The sequence below is a fragment of the Oncorhynchus tshawytscha genome, linkage group LG08 (genome assembly GCF_018296145.1).
Source record: "Oncorhynchus tshawytscha isolate Ot180627B linkage group LG08, Otsh_v2.0, whole genome shotgun sequence".
Lineage (NCBI taxonomy): Eukaryota > Metazoa > Chordata > Actinopteri > Salmoniformes > Salmonidae > Oncorhynchus > Oncorhynchus tshawytscha.
This window is the reverse complement of record NC_056436.1, coordinates 82,872,531-82,888,911: the sequence shown is the minus strand read 5'-3', so window position 1 is coordinate 82,888,911 and position 16,381 is coordinate 82,872,531. Positions and strand designations below refer to the sequence as shown.

Below are 16,381 nucleotides of genomic sequence, written 5' to 3'. Positions count from 1 at the left end.
TCTCTCTCTCTCTCTTTGTCCCAGGGTTCAGAAGTGTTCTCTCTCTCTCTCTCTTGGTCCCAGGGTTCAGAAGTGTTCTCTCTCTCTTTGTCCCAGGGTTCAGAAGTGTCTCTCTCTCTCTCTCTTGGTCCCAGGGTTCAGAAGTGTCTCTCTCTCTCTCTCTCTCTCTTTGTCCCAGGGTTCAGAAGTGTCTCTCTCTCTCTCTTGGTCCCAGGGTTCAGAAGTGTTCTCTCTCTCTCTCTCTTTGTCCCAGGGTTCAGAAGTGTCTCTCTCTCTCTCTCTCTCTCTCTTTGTCCCTGGGTTCAGAACCTGTATCTCTCTTCTCTCTCTTGGTCCCAGGACAACTACAGAAGTATATGTTGAGTAGACCTCATAGACAACTACCTGTATATCTTTGATGTGAGTAGTGTCTCATAGACAACTACCTCTCTCTTTGTCCCAGGGTTCAGAACAACTACCTCTATCTCTTTGATGTGAGTAGTGTCTCTTTGTCCCAGGGTTCTTTGATGAAGTGTCTCATAGACAACTACCTGTATGTCTTTGTCCCAGGGTTCAGACAACTAGTGTTCTCTCTCTCTCTCTCTCTCTCACAACTACCTCTATGTCTTTGATGTCCCAGGGTCTCATAGTGTTCTCTACCTCTATATCTCTCTTGGTCCCAGGGTTCAGACAACTACCTGTTCTCTTTGATCTGAGTAGTGTCTCTTGGTCCCAGGGTTGATGTGAGTGTTCTCTAGACAACTACCTCTATATCTTTGATGGTTCAGAAGTAGTGTCTCATAGACAACTACCTGTATGTCTTTGTCCCAGGGTTCAGACAACTACCTGTATGTCTTTGATGTGAGTAGTGTCTCATAGACAACTACCTTGGTCTTTGGGTTCAGTAGTGTCTCATCAACTACCTGTATGTCTTTGGTCCCAGGGTTCATAGACAACTACCTGTATCTCTTGATGTGAGTAGTGTCTCATAGACAACTACCTGTTGTCCCAGGGTTGAGTAGTGTCTCATAGACAACTACCTGTATGTCTTTGTCCCAGGGTTGAGTAGTGTCTCATAGACAACTACCTGTCTGTCTTTGATGTCCCAGGGTCTCATAGACAACTGTCTGTCTTGATGTGTCCCAGTGTTCATAGACAGACCTGTCTGTCCAGATGTGTAGTGTCTCAAGAACATAGACAACTACCTGTCCTTTGATGTTAGTGTCTCATAGACCTCTTCCAGTCTTGATGTGACTAGGAGAACACGAAGTGAAGATCGTTGAAGACCTCATAGACAACTACCTGTATATCTTTGATGTGAGTAGTGTCTCATAGACAACTACCTGTATATCTTTGATGTGAGTAGTGTCTCATAGACAACTGTCTGTCTTGATGTGACTAGTGTCTCATAGACAACTGTCTGTCTTGATGTGACTAGTGTCTCATAGACAACTGTCTGTCTTGATGTGACTAGTGTCTCATAGACAACTGTCTGTCTTGATGTGACTAGTGTCTCATAGACAACTGTCTGTCTTGAGGTGACTAGTGTCTCATAGACAACTGTCTGTCTTGATGTGACTAGTGTCTCATAGACAACTGTCTGTCTTGAGGTGACTAGTGTCTCATAGACAACTGTCTGTCTTGAGGTGACTAGTGTCTCATAGACAACTGTCTGTCTTGAGGTGACTAGTGTCTCATAGACAACTGTCTGTCTTGAGGTGACTAGTGTCTCATAGACAACTGTCTGTCTTGAGGTGAGTATAGTCTAACCAGAGAAGGTTAAGCTAAGCTCAAATTCATCACTTAGAAATCAGGGTTGTGTTCCATAGGTAGAAATCATTTAGAATGGATTGAAACGGGGAGTTACTATCTACCTGAACTTGTCCAATCAGAACACAGATGTTCACATTCTATTGCAAATTGTTTTGCTACAGTGTGCCCTACTGAACATGGTCCAGGTCAATCTGTTCTGTATAATCTAATGAATAATCAGGACATGTTTAATTGTGTTTTGTTCAGATTGATGAGGAGCAACAGACCCAGATAGAACTGGAGCTCAGCCTCATCACCACCTGGAAGGACACACAGGTACATGTTATAAATGATTCATAAAGGGTTATAACACATTGTAAAAGGTTATAACACACAGTGTCCTGTCTGTGCAGCTGTCCCAAGCAGGTGACCTGATCATTGAAGTGTACCTGGAGAAGAAGATGGCAGACTGCTGCATCACACTCAAGGTAAGTGGAGACAGGTTATCTTCTGATTTTTATTTCATGAAAGGTGCTGTTATTATTTAGCCACACGGTGGCGCCTCTCCACCCTCCACGAGTCTCTCTAGAACAGGGGCTTCCTTCCAGGAGCTCGCAGCCCACCTTCCAGGAGCTCGCAGCCCACCTTCCAGGAGCTCGCAGCCCACCTTCCAGGAGCTCGCAGCCCACCTTCCAGGAGCTCGCAGCCCACCTTCCAGGAGCTCGCAGCCCACCTTCCAGGAGCTCGCAGCCCACCTTCCAGGAGCTCGCAGCCCACCTTCCAGGAGCTCGCAGCCCACCTTCCAGGAGCTCACAGCCCACCTTCCAGGAGCTCACAGCCCACCTAGGAGTAGCTTGCGATCAATTCTGGAAGTACATGCATTTTTTTATGTGTTCCATGCAAAATTAAATGCATGCTTTTCAACCAATCGCTGCCTGCACCTGCCTGCCCGTCCAGGATCTCTACTCTGGACGGTTCTGACTTAGAATACGTGGACAACTACAAATACTTAGGTGTCTGGTTAGACTGTAAACTCTCCTTCCAGACCCATATCAAACATCTCCAATCCAAAGTTAAATCTAGAATTGGCTTCCTATTTCTCAACAAAGTATCCTTCACTCATGCTGCCAAATATCTCCTCATAAAACTGACTATCCTACCGGTCCTCGACTTCGGCGATGTCATTTACAAAATAGCCTTCAATACCCTACTCAATAAATTGGATGCAGTCTATAACAGTGCCATCCGTTTTGTCATCAAAGCCCCATATACTACCACCACTGCGACCTGTACGCTCTCGTTGGCTGGCCCTCGCTTCATACTCGTCGCCAAACCCACTGGCTCCAGGTCATTTACAAGACCCTGCTAGGTAAAGTCCCCCTTATCTCAGCTCGCTAGTCACAATAGCATCTCCCACCTGTAGCACACGCTCCAGCAGGTATATCTCACGTCACCCCCGAAACCAATTCTTACTTTGGCCGCCTCTCCTTTCAGTTCTCTGCTGCCAATGCCTGGAACGAACTACAAAAATCTCTGAAACTGGAAACACTTATCTCTCTCACTAGCTTTAAGCACCAGCTGTCAGAGCAGCTCACAGATTACTGCACCTGTACATAGCCCATCTATAATTTAGCCCAAACAACTACCCCTTCCCCTACTGTATTTATTTATTTATTTTGCTCCTTTGCATCCCATTATTTCTATCTCTACTTTGCACACTCCTCCACTGCAAATCTACCATTCCAGTGTTTTACTTGCTATATTGTATTTACTTCGCCACCATGGCCTTTTTTAGCCTTTACCTCCCTTATCTCACCTCATTTGCTCACATTGTATATAGACTTATTTTTCTACTGTATTATTGACTGTATGTTTGTTTTACTCCATGTGTAACTCTGTGTTGTTGTATGTGTCGAACTGCTTTGCTTTATCTTGGCCAGGTCACAATTATAAATGAGAACTTGTTCTCAACTTGCCTACCTGGTTAAATAAAGGTGTTCTCAACTAGCCTACCTGGTTAAATAAAGGTGTTCTCAACTGGCCTACCTGGTTAAATAAAGGTGTTCTCAACTAGCCTACCTGGTTAAATAAAGGTGTTCTCAACTAGCCTACCTGGTTAAATAGAGGTTAAATAAAGGTGTTCTCAATGAGCCTACCTGGTTAAATAGAGGTTAAATAAAGGTGTTCTCAACTAGCCTACCTGGTTAAATAGAGGTTAAATAAAGGTGTTCTCAATGAGCCTACCTGGTTAAATAGAGGTTAAATAAAGGTGTTCTCAATGAGCCTACCTGGTTAAATAGAGGTTAAATAAAGGTGTTCTCAACTAGCCTACCTGGTTAAATAGAGGTTAAATAAAGGTGTTCTCAATGAGCCTACCTGGTTAAATAAAAGAAAGAAAGAAAAGGTATTTATCTACGTTTTGGTTCTCTGTTGGTATCCCTCTATGGTCTGGTTCTCTGTAGGTATCCCTCTATGGTCTGGTTCTCTGTTGGTATCCCTCTATGGTCTGGTTCTCTGTTGGTATCCCTCTATGGTCTGGTTCTCTGTTGGTATCGTTTTCTATGGTCTGGTTCTCTGTAGGTATCCCTCTATGGTCTGGTTCTCTGTTGGTATCCCTCTATGGTCTGGTTCTCTGTAGGTATCCCTAATGGTCTGGTTCTCTGTAGGTATCCCTCTATGGTCTGGTTCTCTGTAGGTATCCCTCTATGGTCTGGTTCTCTGTTGGTATCCCTCTATGGTCTGGTTCTCTGTAGGTATCCCTCTATGGTCTGGTTCTCTGTTGGTATCCCTCTATGGTCTGGTTCTCTGTAGGTATCCCTCTATGGTCTGGTTCTCTGTTGGTATCCCTCTATGGTCTGGTTCTCTGTAGGTATCCCTCTATGGTCTGGTTCTCTGTTGGTATCCCTCTATGGTCTGGTTCTCTGTTGGTATCCCTCTATGGTCTGGTTCTCTGTAGGTATCACTCTATGGTCTGGTTCTCTGTTGGTATCCCTCTATGGTCTGGTTCTCTGTTGGTATCCCTCTATGGTCTGGTTCTCTGTAGGTATCCCTCTATGGTCTGGTTCTCTGTTGGTATCCCTCTATGGTCTGGTTCTGGTTCTCTGTAGGTATCCCTCTATGGTCTGGTTCTCTGTTGGTATCCCTCTATGGTCTGGTTCTCTGTTGGTATCCCTCTATGGTCTGGTTCTCTGTAGGTATCCCTCTATGGTCTGGTTCTCTGTTGGTATCCCTCTATGGTCTGGTTCTCTGTTGGTATCCCTCTATGGTCTGGTTCTCTGTGGTATCCCTCTATGGTCTGGTTCTCTGTTGGTATCCCTCTATGGTCTGGTTCTCTGTTGGTATCCCTCTATGGTCTGGTTCTCTGTTGGTATCCCTCTATGGTCTGGTTCTCTGTAGGTATCCCTCTATGGTCTGGTTCTCTGTTGGTATCCCTCTATGGTCTGGTTCTCTGTTGGTATCCCTCTATGGTCTGGTTCTCTGTTGGTATCCCTCTATGGTCTGGTTCTCTGTTGGTATCCCTCTATGGTCTGGTTCTCTGTTGGTATCCCTCTATGGTCTGGTTCTCTGTAGGTATCCCTCTATGGTCTGGTTCTCTGTTGGTATCCCTCTATGGTCTGGTTCTCTGTTGGTATCCCTCTATGGTCTGGTTCTCTGTAGGTATCCCTCTATGGTCTGGTTCTCTGTTGGTATCCCTCTATGGTCTGGTTCTCTGTAGGTATCCCTCTATGGTCTGGTTCTCTGTTGGTATCCCTCTATGGTCTGGTTCTCTGTAGGTATCCCTCTATGGTCTGGTTCTCTGTAGGTATCCCTCTATGGTCTGGTTCTCTGTAGGTATCCCTCTATGGTCTGGTTCTCTGTAGGTATCCCTCTATGGTCTGGTTCTCTGTTGGTATCCCTCTATGGTCTGGTTCTCTGTAGGTATCCCTCTATGGTCTGGTTCTCTGTTGGTATCCCTCTATGGTCTGGTTCTCTGTAGGTATCCCTCTATGGTCTGGTTCTCTGTTGGTATCCCTCTATGGTCTGGTTCTCTGTAGGTATCCCTCTATGGTCTGGTTCTCTGTAGGTATCCCTCTATGGTCTGGTTCTCTGTAGGTATCCCTCTATGGTCTGGTTCTCTGTTGGTATCCCTCTATGGTCTGGTTCTCTGTTGGTATCCCTCTATGGTCTGGTTCTCTGTTGGTATCCCTCTATGGTCTGGTTCTCTGTTGGTATCCCTCTATGGTCTGGTTCTCTGTTGGTATCCCTCTATGGTCTGGTTCTCTGTAGGTATCCCTCTATGGTCTGGTTCTCTGTAGGTATCCCTCTATGGTCTGGTTCTCTGTAGGTATCCCTCTATGGTCTGGTTCTCTGTTGGTATCCCTCTATGGTCTGGTTCTCTGTAGGTATCCCTCTATGGTCTGGTTCTCTGTTGGTATCCCTCTATGGTCTGGTTCTCTGTAGGTATCCCTCTATGGTCTGGTTCTCTGTTGGTATCCCTCTATGGTCTGGTTCTCTGTAGGTATCCCTCTATGGTCTGGTTCTCTGTTGGTATCCATCTATGGTCTGGTTCTCTGTTGGTATCCCTCTATGGTCTGGTTCTCTGTAGCTATCTCTCTAGGTTCTGGTTCTCTGTAGGTATCCCTCTATGGTCTGGTTCTCTGTAGGTATCCCTCTATGGTCTGGTTCTCTGTAGCTATCTCTATAGGGTCTGCATCTCTGTAGCTATCTCTCTAGGGTCTGCTTCTCTGTAGCTATCTCTCTAGGGTCTGCTTCTCTGTAGCTATCTCTCTAGGGTCTGCTTCTCTGTAGCTATCTCTCTAGGGTCTGGTTCTCTGTAGCTATCTCTCTACGGTCTGGTTCTCTGTAGCTATCTCTCTACGGTCTGGTTCTCTGTAGGTATCTCTATGGTCTGCTTCTCTGTAGGTATCTCCAACCATGGGTGCTGAGGAGTTGACTAACCAGGTCCTGTACATGAGGAACATCCCAGCAGGGGAGAAGGACGTGTGGCTGACGTTCGAGACCATAGAGGAAGGACAACTGGGTGAGGAGCATGATGTTACTATCTCTGACTGGGTGAGGGGCATGATGTTTATCTCTCTCTGACTGGGTGAGGAGCATGATGTTACTATCTCTGACTGGGTGAGGGGCATGATGTTACTATCTCTGACTGGGTGAGGAGCATGATGTTACTATCTCTGACTGGGTGAGGGGCATGATGTTACTATCTCTGACTGGGTGAGGGGCATGATGTTTATCTCTCTCTGACTGGGTGAGGAACATGATGTTACTATCTCTGACTGGGTGAGGGGCATGATGTTTATCTCTCTCTGACTGGGTGAGGAACATGATGTTACTATCTCTGACTGGGTGAGGGGCATGATGTTTATCTCTCTCTGACTGGGTGAGGAACAGGATGTTACTATCTCTGACTGGGTGAGGGGCATGATGTTTATCTCTCTCTGACTGGGTGAGGAGCATGATGTTTATCTCTCTCTGACTGGAAAATACTATAGAAAGTCTAAAAACAGCTCAAAATAGCACTTATCTCTAATAATAAAACTACCACTGTAAAAAAAACAGAAGTGAAACTATACAGTCTGATGTCCTGGAATGGCCTTCTGTGAAATACAACTGGACTGTGAGAAAGTCTTCATGTTTCAAAGAGAAGCTATCCCAGAATAGTTGTTTTATAATGTTAAATGTTTGTCTTCCACAGAGCGGCCCCTACACCCCAAAGAGAAGGTGCTGGAGCAGGCTCTACAGTGGTGTAAAATGGCTGATCCTAGTTCAGCTTACCTGGTGGTGAAGAGAGTTCCCAAAGGAGAGGGCATCAACATCCTCACTGGTGAATATGGCACAGACCAGAGAAAGACTCAAGCTAATGAGCTATATCTATCCAAACAATCACAATCAAATGACCCTCTTTTGATTTTTGATCGTCGATTTGTAGTCAGCCCAATTTCTTGTTGCTCTTACGGGACTTATTATTTGGAGACCGTAGGATTACAATTGAGATTTTCTATTCACAGCCTACAAGAGTGAGATAATGAAGATGGGAGTTCTGAAGTGTCGTGAAGAGCCTCCCAAACTCCTCCACGGAAAAGTCTTTCAGGAACACACCTTTCAGATCAAAGACCACAAGCTGCTACTGCTGAAGGACAAAAAGGTATTTCTGATCTTGAAGTCGGAACTCTGCGCTACTTTGGACTCGATGTCGTTATCGCAGGTAGATCTGTGATTGTCAGTTGGTCTTTCCTATAAATATTTTCTGACTGTATAACATGTCTGTCATTTCAGAGCATCAAGCCGGAAAAGGAATGGCCTCTGAAATCTATGAAGATCTACATGGGAATTCGAAAGAAGCTGAAACCCCCCACTAGATGGGGCTTTACTCTCATGATGGAAAAACAGCAACTGTAAGTGTTTTAAACTCATGTCTGGCAATGAAAGGAAATACCACTGTCTTGCTACACATTATTTGGGTATTTGCACAGGATGTCTGGAAATCTTGAATCCAACTTCTATTGGATAAGATTGAAACGTGTTCCTATAGGACATACACCATGTTTTCTCACGTATTTGAAATTCCTCTTAGCATTCCTCTTAGCGTTCCTCTTAGCGTTCCTCTTAGCGTTCCTCTTAGCGTTCCTCTTAGCATTCATTTAGAAGCATTCCTCTTAGTTCATCATTCGTTCATCTTAGCATTCCTCTTAGCGTTCATCTTAGCGTTCCTCTTAGCGTTCATCTTAGCATTCCTCTTAGCGTTCCTCTTAGCGTTCCTCTTAGCATTCCTCTTAGCGTTCCTCTTAGCGTTCCTCTTAGCGTTCCTCTTAGCGTTCCTCTTAGCGTTCCTCTTAGCATTTCTCATTGTTTATTGTAGTGAATGATTTTGCATGACATCAGGTGTTATGATATTATGTAAGTGAACTACGTTGTTTAAGGGAGGGAGGGTGGAATGTCTTGTTTTAGATCTGCCCCTCCCCTTTAAATGAGATCTCCTTCCGCTCCCCTTTAAATGAGATCTCCTTCCCCCTCCCCTTTAAATGACATCTCCCTCCCCTCCCCTTTTTTAAGAGCCAATCACTGCTTTTGTGTTTTTGTGTCTCCCAGGTACCTTTGTTGCTTTTGTGAGTCTGACCTATGGGATTGGGTCACCAATTTCCTCAAAGCACAGGTATGTTGTGGAGCTATTCCCCCCCAACTCTATGGGTTGTGTTGTATCACGTTTAAAGGATTCACAGTGTGCTTCCCCCCATCTTTTTGTAGGTGTAACACCTCTACTCTTTGTACTTCTGTCTGTTTCATTTTATCCATTCAATTCTATTTTGATTCATTTGGATTCACTCGTTTCCCCTCTTAACAGAATGATGACCCCCGACCTCCGGTGTTGAGGCGTCACTCCTCCTCAGACATCTCCAAACAGAAGTTTGGGACCATGCCCCTAGTACCAATCAGAGGGGACGGACATGAGAGCAACTCTACCATGCTGTCAGCCAATCAGACTCTGGTACGTTTACACTCGACTATGCTCGTATCCAATCAGACTCTGGTACGTTTACACTCGACTATGCTCGTATCCAATCAGACTCTGGTACGTTTACACTCGACTATGCTCGTATCCAATCAGACTCTGGTACGTTTACACTCGACTATGCTCGTATCCAATCAGACTCTGGTACGTTTACACTCGACTATGCTCGTATCCAATCAGACTCTGGTACGTTTACACTCGACTCTGCTCGTATCCAATCAGACTCTGGTACGTTTACACTCGACTATGCTCGTATCCAATCAGACTCTGGTACGTTTACACTCGACTATGCTCGTATCCAATCAGACTCTGGTACGTTTACACTCGACTATGCTGGTATCCAATCAGACTCTGGTACGTTTACACTCGACTATGCTCGTATCCAATCAGACTCTGGTACGTTTACACTCGACTATGCTCGTATCCAATCAGACTCTGGTACGTTTACACTCGACTATGCTCGTATCCAATCAGACTCTGGTACGTTTACACTCGACTATGCTCGTATCCAATCAGACTCTGGTACGTTTACACTCGACTATGCTCGTATCCAATCAGACTCTGGTACGTTTACACTCGACTATGCTCGTATCCAATCAGACTCTGGTACGTTTACACTCGACTATGCTCGTATCCAATCAGACTCTGGTACGTTTACACTCGACTATGCTCGTATCCAATCAGACTCTGGTACGTTTACACTCGACTATGCTCGTATCCAATCAGACTCTGGTACGTTTACACTCGACTATGCTCGTATCCAATCAGACTCTGGTACGTTTACACTCGACTACTATGCTCGTATCCAATCAGACTCTGGTACGTTTACACTCGACTATGCTCGTATCCAATCAGACTCTGGTACGTTTACACTCGACTATGCTCGTATCCAATCAGACTCTGGTATGGTTTTGCAGGATACAAGCCTCTCGCTTCCCAGTTTGCTCATGTATTATGACTTTTTTTTTTTTTTGAGGCAAGTGGAAGTTCGTTAGTCGTCGAAGTCTATGCCCCTTCGTTGGTGATTGGTCAACAGTACTATTCCTAGTAGGAGTGGGAACTATGGACGGGATACTTCAATTAAGTGTTTGTTGTCATTCAATGAGAGATGACTAGTTTTCATGCAAATTCTTTCACTTGAGAAAAACTGCACCAAACATCTTAGATGTAAAATTGTGGAACTTAGACCTCCTTGGCAAAAACACAACAAATGAATTACAGATTTCTTGATTTAATTTGGACTATATTGAGGAAGTGTATACTGATTATGTTGTTGCTACGGCATCTCAAGAGGGACAAACAGTAATATTCCTGCTTTTTTTTCTAGTTTTTCAAGCAAAGGTCTTTTAGCCAACTGAACCTAGTGTGGCGAGCCTTTAGCCAACTGAACCTAGTGTGGGGAGCCTTTAGCCAACTGAACCTAGTGTGGGGAGCCTTTAGCAATTGAACCTAATGTGGGGAGCCTTTAGCCTATTGAACCTAATGTGGGGAGCCTTTAGCCAATTGAACCTAGTGTGGGGAGCCTTTAGCCAACTGAACCTAGTGTGGGGAGCCTTTAGCCAACTGAACCTAGTGTGGGGAGCCTTTAGCCAATTAAACCTAGTGTGGGGAGCCTTTAAACTGAACCTAGTGTGGAGAGCCTTTAGCCAATTGAACCTAGTGTTTTCAACTGAACCTAGTGTGGCGAGCCTTTAGCCAACTGAACCTAGTGTGGGAGCCTTTAGCCAATTGAACCTAGTGTGGGGAGCCTTTAGCCAACTGAACCTAGTGTGGGGAGCCTTTAGCAATTGAACCTAATGTGGGGAGCCTTTAGCCTATTGAACCTAATGTGGGGAGCCTTTAGCCAATTGAACCTAGTGTGGGGAGCCTTTAGCCAACTGAACCTAGTGTGGGGAGCCTTTAGCCAACTGAACCTAGTGTGGGGAGCCTTTAGCCAATTGAACCTAGTGTGGGGAGCCTTTAGCCAACTGAACCTAGTGTGGCGAGCCTTTAGCCAACTGAACCTAGTGTGGGGAGCCTTTAGCCAACTGAACTTAGTGTGGAGAGCCTTTAGCCAACTGAACCTAGTGTGGGGAGCCTTTAGCCAATTGAACCTAGTGTGGGGAGCCTTTAGCCAACTGAACCTAGTGTGGCGAGCCTTTAGCCAACTGAACCTAGTGTGGGGAGCCTTTAGCCAACTGAACCTAGTGTGGAGAGCCTTTAGCCAATTGAACCTAGTGTGGGGAGCCTTTAGCCAACTGAACCTAGTGTGGCGAGCCTTTAGCCAACTGAACCTAGTGTGGGGAGCCTTTAGCCAACTGAACCTAGTGTGGAGAGCCTTTAGCCAATTGAACCTAGTGTGGGGAGCCTTTAGCCAACTGAACCTAGTGTGGGGAGCCTTTAGCCAATTGAACCTAGTGTGGGGAGCCTTTAGCCAATTGAAAGTTGGGGAACCAATTGAACCTAGTGTGGGGAGCCTTTAGCCAATTGAACCTAGTGTGGGGGAGCCTAGTTTAGCCAACTGAACCTAGTGTGGGGAGCCTTTAGCCAACTGAACCTAGTGTGGGGAGCCTTTAGCCAACTGAACCTAGTGTGGGGAGCCTTTAGCCAACTGAACCTAGTGTGGGGAGCCTTTAGCCAACTGAACCTAGTGTGGGGAGCCTTTAGCCAACTGAACCTAGTGTGGGGAGCCTTTAGCCAACTGAACCTAGTGTGGGGAGCCTTTAGCCAACTGAACCTAGTGTGGGGAGCCTTTAGCCAACTGAACCTAGTGTGGGGAGCCTGCACATTTGGGTTGATGTTTTAAACTTTGAAAGATTCCATTAGCCCAAGTTGTTTACTTCACACACAAAGCTTGTTTTTGTATCAAGATCTCCCCTTTCTGTCTCCCCTTTCTGTCTCCCCTTTCTGTCTCTCCTTTCTGTCTCTCCTTTCTGTCTCTCCTTTCGGTCTCCCCTTTCGGTCTCTCCTTTCGGTCTCTCCTTTCGGTCTCCCCTTTCTGTCTCTCCTTTCTGTCTCCCCTTTCTGTAACTCTTTGGTGTCTAGTATTTGTACTATTTAATATCCAGTATCCCTCAAATACTATCAGTATACTGAACAGCATTCGTTTCCCTGACCCAGATTAAGACTATTTATGGGCAAAAAGCAAGGCAAAGCACCTTCTTCTTTTTTTGACCAGCGATAGATTTCATCTGGGTCAGGGAAACGGTCTCTGTTTATACAACGGGGGGGTCTAATCCTGGATGCTGATTGGTTAAAACCACATTGCAGCCTGTGTCTTTTCCACAAATGACCACCGGCTAAAACTATGATGTTTAAATGCCTATTTACTCTGTTTCATCTCACTACGCTATCCACTGTCTCATCAGCCCAGCCACACAATTTATAAACTTGATCACCACTGTAAAAAGCATCTACATATTACCTCTAATTTCTTTTAGACTAACATTTTGTTTTCAATAGTGGAGATTTTATAAAACTTGCTGTCTGTCTCTCTGACATTTGCAACATTGTTTCAATATTGAAATGAGATCTCCAGCTGTCCCATAGTAAATGAATGTGTCGGGCTTGGGAGTCCGGAAGAGGCAGAAAGGCAGGCAGCTTTTCTCAACTAGTCAAAATCATGAATCAGCATTTTTATGTACATATACAAAGAAATGTCAGTGGAAAACCGGTCAAACTAAACAAAAAGCAGCTAATTTGCCGTCTTTCCAGCTACAATTTGAAGTGATTGTGTTGGCTGTGTTGTTGGCTGTGTTGTTGGCTGTGTTGTTGGCTGTGTTGTTGGCTGTGTTGTTGGCTGTGTTGTTGGCTGTGTTGTTGGCTGTGTTGTTGGCTGTGTTGTTGGCTGTGTTGTTGGCTGTGTTGTTGGCTAGCTCCTCTGAACAACTGTGTCCTGACGAAAGCGCACATTTCCAATACCAGGTGAAATCGTGCATCATTAGCTCATTCTTATGAATAAATGTATCCAAATGGCTTAGGTATCAACCCTAGATTTGTGTTGGGACTATATCTTGTGAAAGGATTAAATAGTATTAATAAACAAATGAAAATTAAAGTTTTTAGTGAAAATATGTGACTGAATATTTGAATATGTTGGTAACCCGTTGTATAAAAGTGATGATGTCAGAGAAGCCGGTGATTGGAGGATATATTGGCACGGTTTGCCGACCTTGACTTAGTCTCGGGCCCAACAACGCCCATGCCAATATATCCTCCAAACACCGGCTTCTCTGACATCGTCACTTAAATGACTGTATTTCACGGGGTACGCTGGTATCTTTTTGTCTTTCTCTGCAGCGAAAGCTTCACGCTAGAAGGACTCTCTCCATGTTCTTTGTAAGTATTCACACCCTGGTGCTCGGTCATTTCAATGTTGCATGTTTGCTCTGCGTGCCATTTTGAATTTTCATACTTCATCCCGAGGGCTCAGTTGGTAGAGCATAGAGCTTTGTAACACCAGGGTTGTGGGTTTGATTCCCACAGGGGACCAGTATGGGAAGTGAGGAACTGCTGCAACTATCTCTGGAGTGTCTGCTAAACTACTAAAATGTCAAATGTGTTACCTTTTGTTGACTTGTCATCTAACAAGAAGCTAAGGATGAGAATAGAACATAATGTTTATTTTGAAGGTTGCTTTTGGACTTGTTTAATGCTCTCCTAACTTGCATAACTAACATTTCTCCAAAGCCTCTCTCTGTCTGTGTGTGTATAGACATTCCCTTGGTTTATACAGGGACTATATCTGACTCAACCACGCCTTCCCTTCCTGATGGAAGCCCTGACTTCCTGGTATTAGAGCATCAGGATGTTGATGTGGATTTCTGAAGTGTAGACAACAGGATGGACTGGGAAGGATATATTGTTCTCCAGTATTGTTCAGGTTCTATGACCCTTTGCCTTGATGGGGAGGTCTGGGAGGCTTAGTGAAGTACCTTCTTGTGTTTTACAGAACACAGTCTGCTGTGTCTATTAGTCTACTGGTGTACCTACTGGAACTAACCCAGCCCCAGTCCCAAATGTATTGACATGGGAATTGTTTTACTTGTATTTTTCTTTTGTCCCTCAGTGTTTTGACTAATTGTCTTGAGGTTGTTGCTTGAGGCTCTAGAACAATGGCCAGACCTTAATAAGAGGAAGTCTGTTGTTTTTCACGTCGTTGTCGAAAAGAAGGGCAACTCCCTACCATGTTTGTCCCATTTTAAATGAACCACACGTCTTTCTTTGTCACTGTAGTGGCAGATCATCTCCTTAATACCTTCCTAAAGTTCCTAACAGATAGTTACATCTCAACCCCCTTATTATTATAATAGTTTTACTTCTGCATTTGTCTTGGACCTTCCAGAGCTTTACGTAGTGTATAATCAAACATACCAAGAACTCAGGGTTTGGTTCAAATTCAGAGTGTTTCTTACCTCCCTCCGTTCTCCCTTCTCTCTTCTCCTCTCTCCTCCTCTCCCCCTCTCCTCCACCCAGCCCATGAAGGTGCAGCAGGACTCCTTCGAGGAGCATCCAGAACCAGAACCCCCAGAGCCTCTGTATGAGGAAGTAGGAGACTTCGGCCTGCAGGTCCTCAAGTCCCTGGAGACCAGCTTCCTCTCCAACAACACCTCAGAGACCCAGGAGGTCCCTGACGGGCCCCTGAGCCTCATCCTGGGCCCTCGGAAGACGGGCTCCCTGGACCGCATGATCGGCCCCAACCCGGTTCACTCTCTGGGACTGGGAGGAGAGGGTCTGCTGCCCCCTGCTGGTTCTCTGGATACCCTGGTCCTGGGTGAAAGAGAGAACCTCCAGGAGTCTAATCAGCCAGTGCCGAGGAGGAGGAGGCAGCAGCACAGGCCCTGTACCCCCTCTCAGGAGCTGCTCCTCCAGGAACTATCCTCAGTCTTCACCAAGAAGACAGAGAATGAGGAGAAACCACCAGGAGAGAAGAACGTCATCTGAGGAGAAGAAGAGATGTGTGCACTTGTATTGTAGACTCAGGCCAGACAGACAGAAGACTGTAACAGCATGGGAGTACGGACACAACCCATTTGTTTGGGTGGTGTGTCAAAAATACATAATCAGATAGGAATAACCATTTACTTGTTTTATCCTACAAACTAGTACTGTTCTATCACTGGTATGTACAGATCCGTTTTATATTGAAAGATGCCTTTTTGGATTATAACATCCTTGCTAATTGCTTAAGCTATGAACTGTGGGGGATGCCTTTTTTCATAGTTTACTAAACCTCTTGAGTGAGAAGAGAAATGGATGCTTCTCTCATGTCTGGTGGTGATGCATTAGGCATTACACTGTTTTTGTTTTGTTTTAAACAACTGGATTTTAAATTGAAATGTGTTAGTCTCTTAATGTATTAATTTATTTTCAAGAATATTTTATCAACTTTGTTTTTATTATTATTTTTTAAATAAAAGCTGTGAAAGTAACAAAAGCAGAGTTTTGCTTCAAGACAGCCCCAGATATTCCAGAGTGTTGTGACACTGTCTGGCCAGAAGGTGGCAGTATGCCACACTGTCTGGCCAGAAGGTGGCAGTATGCCACACTGTCTTTTAGATAGTACAAATGGATTCTGAGTATTATTTACACCACTGTATGATGTGAATACAGCCAAATATAATGATTGTTAGTGGCACTACATTTTAATATTCTTCATGTTTGCACTACTAAGTCTTGCTTTTACGTTAATATGCCATGTTCAAGATATCCTCCCTTTTTCATCAATCTAAATAGACAATAAGATATTACAATTTGACTGCCTTTGCCAAGTGTCTATAATGTGTTGTAATGCATTTTGCTTGCATTGTCCTCCATTTGTTTTATTCTTACTGTAAATATTGTACATTATTCTGTGTGCTTATACACTTTCAATATTCATGATGCAGTATTTCACTTTGTTGTCGCTACATGAAGGTCTATATTAAATATGATATTTTTAGTTTTATGATGCGTCCAATCTCTTAATTTTTTACTTTTTTAGGATTGAGAATTATAATTTCAATGATTTATCATTTCACATTTATTTGTATATGCAAGTAGAGTATGAAGCAGCACAGCACTAGTGTCTGAGTAAGTGATGTTTAAACGCAGAGTAATGGTTCTTTCATTACCTTGTGGTCTTCTGTCTTCTTACTGTCTTAATGGTGACACCTCATGCTA

At 44.5% G+C, this 16,381-nt stretch overlaps 2 protein-coding genes and 1 long non-coding RNA gene across 3 annotated transcripts in view; all 3 read left to right on the top strand.

Moving 5' to 3' along the window:
* LOC112255862 (arf-GAP with Rho-GAP domain, ANK repeat and PH domain-containing protein 3) overlaps positions 1-16,166 on the top strand; it is a 67,336-nt gene extending 51,170 nt beyond the window's left edge. Inside the window, exons 23-34 of the mRNA XM_042326332.1 lie at positions 811-844; positions 1,238-1,296; positions 1,999-2,067; positions 2,145-2,219; positions 6,634-6,751; positions 7,427-7,555; positions 7,740-7,876; positions 8,008-8,126; positions 8,821-8,884; positions 9,074-9,217; positions 13,520-13,558; positions 14,696-16,166. Of these exons, the coding sequence (XP_042182266.1) occupies positions 811-844; positions 1,238-1,296; positions 1,999-2,067; positions 2,145-2,219; positions 6,634-6,751; positions 7,427-7,555; positions 7,740-7,876; positions 8,008-8,126; positions 8,821-8,884; positions 9,074-9,217; positions 13,520-13,558; positions 14,696-15,163 (1,455 nt within the window). The 3' untranslated portion in view covers positions 15,164-16,166. The remainder of the gene's footprint in view (positions 1-810; positions 845-1,237; positions 1,297-1,998; positions 2,068-2,144; positions 2,220-6,633; positions 6,752-7,426; positions 7,556-7,739; positions 7,877-8,007; positions 8,127-8,820; positions 8,885-9,073; positions 9,218-13,519; positions 13,559-14,695) is intronic.
* Positions 4,062-6,601, top strand: LOC121846947. The gene is made up of 3 exons (XR_006083947.1): positions 4,062-4,311; positions 4,398-4,803; positions 4,839-6,601. It is a non-coding gene; the product is annotated as an uncharacterized LOC121846947 (long non-coding RNA).
* Positions 11,019-12,026, top strand: LOC121846946. Its single transcript, XM_042326083.1, has 2 exons — positions 11,019-11,649; positions 11,733-12,026. The coding sequence occupies exons 1-2, from the start codon at positions 11,038-11,040 to the stop codon at positions 12,024-12,026; spliced, it is 906 nt and encodes a 301-aa protein (XP_042182017.1). The 5' UTR covers positions 11,019-11,037.
* Positions 16,167-16,381: the final 215 nt, after the last annotated feature.

What these genes read in the sequence shown, in the direction of transcription:
- LOC121846946 (XM_042326083.1), top strand. Translation starts at nt 11,038, where the DNA reads ATGTGGGGAGCCTTTAGCCTATTGAACCTAATGTGGGGAGCCTTTAGC. An exon ending in TGAACCTAGTGTGGGGAGCC is followed by an intron (nt 11,650 to 11,732) that starts TTTAGCCAATTG and finishes GGGGGAGCCTAG; the next exon opens with TTTAGCCAACTGAACCTAGT.